General features: G+C 40.4%; 1 protein-coding gene across 1 annotated transcript; it reads right to left on the bottom strand.

The window, feature by feature from the left end:
* Positions 1–265: 265 nt before the first annotated feature.
* LOC308305506 (GTPase IMAP family member 9-like) lies at positions 266–949 on the bottom strand (the record flags this gene model as incomplete). The annotated part of the gene is made up of 1 exon (XM_080750302.1): positions 266–949. One exon carries the CDS (start codon positions 947–949, stop codon positions 266–268), a length of 684 nt encoding a protein of 227 aa, XP_080606428.1.
* Between the last annotated feature and the right edge of the window lie 8570 nt (positions 950–9519).

The following is a 9519-nucleotide window of genomic DNA, read 5'->3' on the forward strand; positions in this document are numbered from 1 at the left end:
TCAGTTGACCACTCCTGTGCTGTGAGTGGTCAACAGAGAATAGTGATATGTATCTCTCCATTCACTCTCAATGCATGGCTAAACAGCTCTAATTTTTGACACTTACACTTTTAGCACATAGAAAACACAAATATATTCTGTAATGTCTACTGTAAATGTGTTGATGTGTTTGAATTAGTTTTTATGCTGATCATTGATTAAAACATCATGCTGTGTCTGTGTATTGAGAGGTATGTTAGTGACAGATGTGATTTAAATGAATTAATTACATACCCATCCTTGACCTGATGCTCTCTCGTTCTTTCTTCACCTTCATTTGTCGTCGTGTTGCTCCCTCATCCAGTGTTCTCCTTTTCTTCTCAGTCTCCCCTAACACTGCTCTGTCTATCTCAAAACAGCCTCCTTTATCTCCTGCCATCTTCTCTATCTTCTGCAGAAGCTCTGTGACCTGAGTGCCATCACCCCTGTTCTTATTGTTGAGGACATGGTATCTGTCCCCACATTTCTCCACAAGCCTCTGCAGGCCCTCTCCTGCACTCTCAATGTAATGCTCAATGGATTTACCTTTTAGATTGGTGAACAGGATCATAGTGTGACTCCACACTGTGGGACCGAACAGCTCCATGTGATCCACTATGTTTTTACACCTATCAGCTGGAAGTGACACATCAGCTCCTATAACCAGGAGGAGAGCATGTGGTCCTGCAGGACACTGAGATGCACTAAGAACTATCTGCTGTTTGACCAGCTCAGATGTTCTGTTTAGAGAGTGAACAGAAAACCATCCTGGAGTGTTCACCACTGTGAGGCGTCTCCCTGCTACGTCTCCCTGTCTCTTCTCACACTGATCTGTTTCCCCTGAACTAAACTGCTCTGAACCCAGGATGGTGTTTCCTGATTTACTCTTACTCCCTGTAGTTGTTTTATACCCCAGAAGTATAATTCCCATCTCTGACAGGTGGAGGTCATCACCTGGAATATAAGAAAGATACATTCAACATGTATCTGTTAGTGTGTGTGTGTGTGTGTGTGTGTGTGTGTGTGTGTGTGTGTGTGTGTGTGTGTGTGCGTGCGCGCGTGCGTGTGTGCACGCGTGGTTTGTGTGGTGTGTGCGTGTGTGTGCGTTTGTGCGCGCGCGCGTGTGTGTGTGTGTGTGTGTGTGTGTGTGTGTGTGTGTATGTGCGTGTGCGTGCGTGCGTGCGCGTGTGTGTGTGTACATACATGTAAGATGTTTTTTGTGTTAGGGTGGACTGGGTTCATTCAGTGTTGCCATGTCTGCTTATTATAAGTGACTTTGGGCTACAGTTAATTTAGCTGAAAATATGTATTTTGGCGGGCCTTGATGGCGTCGTAATGGCTGATTTTACGCGTTATTTACATACTGAAAATAGCCGATCTACTATCTCACAATGCGTTGCAGTTCAACACGTTGTGAGCTTGTAGATCTGCTATTTCCAGAGCACAACACCCCAGCGCAACCAAACATGAAATGACTTGTCTTTTAGTTCTACTGGATCTCTTCTCCACCAGTCCCTCCCTGACATTTTAGTCTAGTTTTATTTATTGAAAAAATAGTCAATATTTAAGGAGAACACACACCGTATGCGGGCGGCTGTGCAGCGTCGCAGTATTGACGTGGGTGAAGTGTCGTACGGTAAAACCAACTGGATGCCGTGTTGCTGCATGGTGCATCCATTTCCACCGGTGGGAAGAACATTTTCACCGTTCAGAAACGCTGGGAAAATAAAACAGCTGTGTATCGGTGCGGTGAGCGAGGCGACAGACCCGCGCAAGGACCCCCAAATGAATATGTATTTGTCCACGGACCCCCATCTGACAATATTCTGTGCCAGGGGACCCCCCCAATGTGTGTTGTTAACAAGCCCCCAGAACGGCTTCTAAATATTGAAGCTTTGGCCCTACTGGCCAAAGCTGGAACTGCAGACGGGGTGTAAAATACATGCACAAGCAAAAGAGCCGCTGGGGTCTGCAATGGGGTTCAATGGACGTCGTTTGACGTTCGTCACGTTTGTGACGTTCGTGACGTTCGTGACGTTTGTGACGTAATTGCGTCTCGACTTAACACATTTTGGCACATCCAGAGGTGCCAATTTCCCCCACAATGCACCTGGATTCTGCTTCTTCCGGGTGCTTCAAAACACCACTGAGCAACTTGCATTGAAATGAATAGCTGGGGGCGGGGCTGTCCGTTCTCTATATTATATACAGTATAACGCTATGGTTGTTAAGCATTTAAGAATTCATATTCAAAGTAGCCGATCTACAAGCTCACAACACGTCGCGAAGCGACACACTAGCTGTGTATACATGACAGCCTCATTCCAATCTGATCTAAATAAACCCGATTGAAGGTATTGGATCAAGTGTATACATGGGGTGAGATCAATCCGATCTGGTGTTTACATGTGCCCACTTTTAAATCGTGTTGTGACGCAAATGATTAAATAGATCGCATTTCCCTGTATCCATTAATAATAATAGTAATAATAATGGAGCCTAAGCAAATACACAGCCCCACCAAAGTGAAAAAATAAGCTGCAATGCTCTTTTAATTAGATTATTGGGGATGTGCGTTGTTCTGTATGTATTAGGCCTATATTATCATTATAATCATCATCATCATCATCATCATCCCGTCACAATCCATATTTGCTCCCGACGGGCGACGGCCCATAGAACATATGGCTTCATGGACAAGTGCATTCACGATAATAAACAAAAAGTCTGTAATACTTTTAAAATTGACTCTCTTAGCTATATCCACTTACCCCAGGCCCCTTTAAATATTATTTATCTGATGAAGAATATAGGATGTTTTGCTGGTGGTTTCTTAGGCTATTTATGATCGCAAGAAGACAATTAGTTATGGCCAGATCAATCTGACCTGGGCAAAGACGCACAGGAGGATAGATGAACGAGGACGTAGCGTCCAGTCACGCTAGAATATCTTTCTCTTTCTCTCACCGAACTACTGGAGTTCTGTTTCGTGTGTGCTGTGTTTAGGCTGACCTAGGATCAGGTCTGTTAGCCGTGAGGCCGCGAGATGAATGAATGGCTGTGTAAGTGAGATGATAATGCTGGTCTAGGATCAGTTTAACGTGATGCGTAGCCTGCTGCCAGGATTTGAGACGCGTTGTGAGCTTGTAGATCGGCTATTTTTTGATGAGAAGGCACCCGCGACCGCGTACAAGTTAAACATGTCAAACAAACCGAAAATGACTTACCTCTGTAGTTAGAAAGTAGCCTATAAGTATTCCTTTATCCCTGACTTTTGTTTCGATCTTAATATTATAGATTCCTTGGCAGCCTTCTTCTGCCTGTCAATCAGTTAACAGCACGCTGCACGGCTGCAGTGAGTTAGGCTACATAAAAGAGGATTTTAATAATGATTAAATGGTCGGGTCTCTCGGAACCTTGGAAATAAAAGGATTTCGGGACAACATGTCACGGGTTTCGGTCTGTAAAAAAAGAATGAACGTCGGAACGGGACGGAATCGGACGAGACCGTTACGGGGCCACTCAGGTTTGGTTTTGTAATTTGATTATTGTTTCATAACAGGCCGGAATCGGTCAAAATTTGACGGTCCATTTAGTTTTCTGGACCATTTTTTGGACCTGTGAAGATCTCTAGCCTACGGTTCTTCTCAATTGAGACAGGAGTCTTAGTTGGGACTCGCGTGAGCGCACGCAAACACGCACACTAACGTAGGCAGGCTACACAGATAGTCTGCACATTTATAGATTGATTAAAAAATGCGTTTATAAACTAAATAGATGTGGTGAAACATCACAAAAAGTGCCACAATAAATGGCCAGGAAGCCTGCGCTGAAAGAACATGTCACATTCTAATCGGGTTAGGTGTTTACATGGAAGGATTTTCCTTTTGATCGGGTCGTAAAAAAGTCTAGACCACCCCTCTGCATCCGATCAGAATTTAAATCGTGTTGGTTTTGATCGGGTTTATTTAGGTGTATACATGCAGAATTAGATCGGGTTTATCTAAAATCTTGTTTTTAATACGATTAGATGCGTGCATGTAAACAGGGCTAGTGTGAGCTTGTAGATCACTTTACAAATCTTCTCTTATGGTGGTCCCTGGCACAATATGTTTTCAAGTGGGGTTCTGTGGATCAATATGGGGGTCCTTGACATGAACACGAGAAGCAGTGCAAAAAAATATATACCTCATATTTCAGATGTTTCAAAAGCTTATAGGCTTCATCTAAATAAATAATAGAATTTCTGATCTGTACAATCTATTTGTTTATTTGATGTATTTAGTAAATAAAACACATTGTATATCATTGATCTATATAATCTATTTGTTAATTATATATATGTATTAATAAAACACATTGTATATCATTGCTATCAGGCAGAAACATCTCCATGTTTAAAATTCCTAGATTTTTTCTAAATCAACATCCTACTTCATCATACATTTATTTTTGTTATTGATTCATCTCTTTTATATTTTCATCATTATTCATTTACACTCATTATTGAGTGATGGGTGGATGTATTTGATTGGTCAGTGGTCAGTGTGTGTCTGTGAGAACAGGTAACAATTAGACAGTATCCTTATCAACCACACCTGTGTAATTTAACTACTTTTAAAACATGTCAGTCTTAACCCTGATGGAGGCAGCTTGCACTGCTGAAACGTTTATCAGTTGACCACTCCTGTGCTGTGAGTGGTCAACAGAGAATAGTGATATTTGTCTCTCCATTCACTCTCAATGCATGGCTAAACAGCTCTTAATTTACACTTTTAGCACGTAAAAAACACAAATGTGTTCTGTAAATGTAACACATGTCTACTGTAAATGTGTTGGTGTGTTTGATTATTTTATGCTGATCATTGATTAAAACGTCATGCTGTGTCTGTGTATTGTGACAATATTATTATATCAATCATTAACCTGAAGATGAGGCCATCTCTGCACGGGGGGGGGGGGGGGGGGGGGTACTCTTCACAGGGAACTGGACTGATGCAGCCTGGTGAGGACACACACACACACACACACACACACACACACACACACACACACACACACACACACACACACACACACACACACACACACACACACACACACACACACACAGGCAGGGAAGGAGGGAGAGGAGAGGAGAGGAGGAGAAAGGGGGAGGAACAGAGTAGAGGTATGCTGTTTACATGTAATTATTGGGAGAGTAGAGTTCATGAAAGTTCATACTTTAACATTCTTTTAAACAAAGATATTTTACTCAGACTGTCCTGGTAGGACATTGGGCTGCATTTCCTAGCCATCCAGAATGCTTGTAACATTCAATAACATTCTGCCTGTCAAAAGGTTATTTTAGGAATGTATCAAGCATTGTGATTGGCTGAGGACCTATAGGCATAGACAATAAGGCACAATGAAGCAAATGACAATTTGGACAAAACATTACTTATAGTAACTAGAAAATATTGTTCCTTCGAAACAATTGTGGGCTCGCTTCAAGCCAGAAAACAATGGCTATAAAAGTACAAAATGTCAAGATCGCAGGCAGTGCTCTCTTTGACGTTACTGACGTCAAAGATTGGTCCATTTTGTTCCAAAAATGTGTTGTGCAAAAGTTGACCCGCTGGTGGCGCTATAACAGGCCAATGTGAGAAGGGTGGTATCTGTTCCTTGACCTATTGGGAATGTGCTTGCAAGATTTCACGCACATTAAATGCTGTGTTCATGATTTGAGGTGTTTTTGGCTTTGGCCACTTTATCGCTGCTTGCAGCTATATTTATTGTGGGCTCGCCAGTACCTGGCGAGCACACTTTAGATATTGTCATTATTTATTTATTTATTTGTTTATCTAGTAAGTAGACGGGATTTTCGGTTCCTTTCTACTCCTACATACTTAGTGAGAAAATGAAAATAAAAACATCAATGTGTTCAGTTTACAGTGGCGAAGTGTGCTATCATTTTCTATAGCAATCGGCCAAATGGTGGCGCTGTAGGAAGCCTTCGAAAGTGCGATCTTTGAACAGGTATAGCTCATGCTGTGTTTTAGGTACAGCCATGAAACCTGTATACACGTATGCGTCTCCTCATGCCGAACAACTTTTACCCTCTAACTTTTGACCTCTGACCTTTAGGTCTCCCACAATTCGGAATTATATGAAAAACAGTAAAAATCTATCTCCTCCTGGGATTTTCGCGTCAAGTGCACGAAACTTTTTTTCACATGAACTTTGAACCTATATCTACACAGGCTATGTGGTGAGAAGTTTGTACGTTAAATAATGATTTTTTAATAATTCAATATATGTTGCGGTTTTATGCAAATTATTCTTCGGCCTCTAAATCATACATGCAAAGTTACACGTTCATGGCATTTGGCAAAGATGTGGAGGGTTAGTCAAAGTATCACTGAAACCAATTTTATTCCAATCGGCCAAAGGGGGGCGCTATACGAAGCGTTTGAAAATTCAAACTTCAAACGGGCATAAGTCATGACTCGTTTTGTTTGAAGACATGCGACTTGTTACACGCGTGCTTTGACTCGAGCGGAAGACATCTGTGTCGTTGTTAAGTAAGCTCCGCCCTTCGATTTTCCGCCATTTTGAGCAGTTTGTAAAACGCGTAAACCCGCTTTTATTCTGGAATTTTCGCTCCACGTGCACAAAACTTTTTTTACGTGAACTTTGGACCGATATCTAAAGATCTGTCAGATCGGATTTCTTTAACATTGAAACATGCTTTTTTAAATAATTCAAACAATATTGCATTTTTATGCAAATTATTCTTCTGCCTCTAAAACATACATGCAAAGTCACATTTTCATGACAAAATAGTGTAGAGGGTTAGTTCAAATATCACTGAAACCAATCTTACCCCAAATGGCCAAAGGGGGGCGCTATATAATTTTGAGCAGTTTGTAAAACGCTTAAACCCGTTTTTATTCTAGGATTTTTTTTGCAATTTGCATGAAACATTCTACACGCAATCTAAGGACCTTTATCTAACATGCCTATGAAGTGCACACAAAAAAATTATAAAATAATAATAATAAATATAGCTGCAAGCAGCGATAAAGTGTCCAAAGCCAAAAACACCTCAAATCATGAACACAGCCTGGGATGTGCGTGAAATCTTGCAAGCACATTCCCGATAGGTCAAGGAACAGATACCAACCTTCTCACATTGGCCTGTTATAGCGCCACCAGCGGGTCAACTTTTGCATAACACATTTTTGGAACAAAATGGACCAATCTTTGACGTCAGTAACGTCAAAGAGAGCACTGCCTGCGATCTTGACATTTTGTGCTTTTATAGCCATTGTTTTCTGGCTTGAAGCGAGCCCACAATTGTTTCGAAGGAACAATATTTTTCTAGTTATTATTATTATTATAATTTTTGTGTGTGCACTTCATAGGCATATTAGATAAAGGTCCTTAGATTGTGTGTAGAATGTTTCATGCAAATTGCAAAAAAAATCCTAACGGGTTTAAGCGTTTCACAAACTGCTCAAAATGATATAGCGCCCCCTTTGGCCAATTGGAGTAAGATTGGTTTTAGTGATATTTGGACTAACACTCTACATCTTTGCCAAATGCCATGAACATGTTACTTTGCATGTATGATTTAGAGGCAGAAGAATAATTTGCATAAAACTGCAATATTCATTGAATTATAAAAAAAGCATGTTTCAATTAAAAAAAATCCGATCTGACAGATCTTTAGATATTGGTCCAAAGTTCACGTAAAAAACGTTTTGTGCACGTAATGCGAAAACTTCAGAATAAAAGCGGGTTTAAGCGTTTTACAAACTGCTCAAAATGGCGGGAAATCTAAGGGCGGAGCTTACTTAACAAAGACACAGATGTCTTCCGCTCGAGTCAAAGCACGCGTGTAAGCAAGTTGCATGTCTTCAAACGAAACGAGTCATGACTTATGCCCGTTTGAAGTTTGAATTTTCAAACGCTTCGTATAGCGCCCCTCTTTGGCCGATTGGAATAAAATTGGTTTCAGTGATACTTTGACTAACCCTCTACATCTTTGCCAAATGCCATGAACGTGTAACTTTGCATGTATGATTTAGAGGCCGAAGAATAATTTGCATAAAACCGCAATATACATTGAATTATTAAAAAATCATTATTTAACGTACAAACTTCTCACCACATAGCCTGTGTAGATATAGGTTCAAATTTCATGTGAAAAAAGTTTCGTGCGCGTAACGAAAAAAACCCAGGAGGAGATAGATTTTTACTGTTTTTCATATAATTCAAAATTCTGGTGGATTTAAAGGTCAAAGGTCAAAAGTCAGAGCGTAAAAGTTGTTCGGCATGAGGAGACGCATACGTGTATACAGGTTTCATGGCTGTACCTCAAACACAGCATGAGCTATATCCGTTCAAAGTTCGCACTTTCGAAGGCTTCCTACAGCGCCACCATTTGGCCGATTGCTGTATAAAGTAATAGCACACGTCGCCACTGTAAGCTGAACACATTGATGTGTTTATTTTCATTTTCTCACTAAGTATGTAGGAGTAGAAAGGAACCGAAGTTTTGAGGAGAATCTTGATATGTATAGTATAGTATAGTATAGAAATAAACTAGAAAAATATTGTTCCTTCGAAACAATTGTGGGCTCGCTTCAAGCCAGAAAACAATGGCTATAAAAGCACAAAATGTCAAGATCGCAGGCAGTGCTCTCTTTGATGTTACTGACGTCAAAGATTGGTCCATTTTGTTCCAAAAATGTGTTATGCAAAAGTTGACCCGCTGGTGGCGCTATAACAGGCCAATGTGAGAAGGTTGGTATCTGTTCCTTGACCTATTGGGAATGTGCTTGCAAGATTTCACGCACATCCCAGGCTGTGTTCATGATTTGAGGTGTTTTTGGCTTTGGACACTTTATCGCTGCTTGCAGCTATATTTATTATTATTATTTTATAATTTTTTTGTGTGCACTTCATAGGCATGTTAGATAAAGGTCCTTAGATTGCGTGTAGAATGTTTCATGCAAATTGCAAAAAAAAATCCTAGAATAAAAACGGGTTTAAGCGTTTTACAAACTGCTCAAAATTATATAGCGCCCCCCTTTGGCCATTTGGGGTAAGATTGGTTTCAGTGATATTTGAACTAACCCTCTACACTATTTTGTCATGAAAATGTGACTTTGCATGTATGTTTTAGAGGCAGAAGAATAATTTGCATAAAAATGCAATATTGTTTGAATTATTTAAAAAAGCATGTTTCAATGTTAAAGAAATCCGATCTGACAGATCTTTAGATATTGGTCCAAAGTTCACGTAAAAAAAGTTTTGTGCACGTGACGCGAAAATTCCAGAATAAAAGTGGGTTTACGCGTTTTACAAACTGCTCAAAATGGCGGAAAATTGAAGGGCGGAGCTTACTTAACAACGACACAGATGTCTTCCGCTTGAGTCAAAGCACGCGTGTAACAAGTTGCATGTCTTCAAACGAAACGAGTCATGACTTATGCCCGTTTGAAGTTTGAATTT

This window comes from Nannobrachium achirus (genome assembly GCF_963921795.1).
Source record: "Nannobrachium achirus genome assembly, chromosome: 20".
Taxonomy (NCBI): Eukaryota; Metazoa; Chordata; class Actinopteri; order Myctophiformes; family Myctophidae; genus Nannobrachium; species Nannobrachium achirus.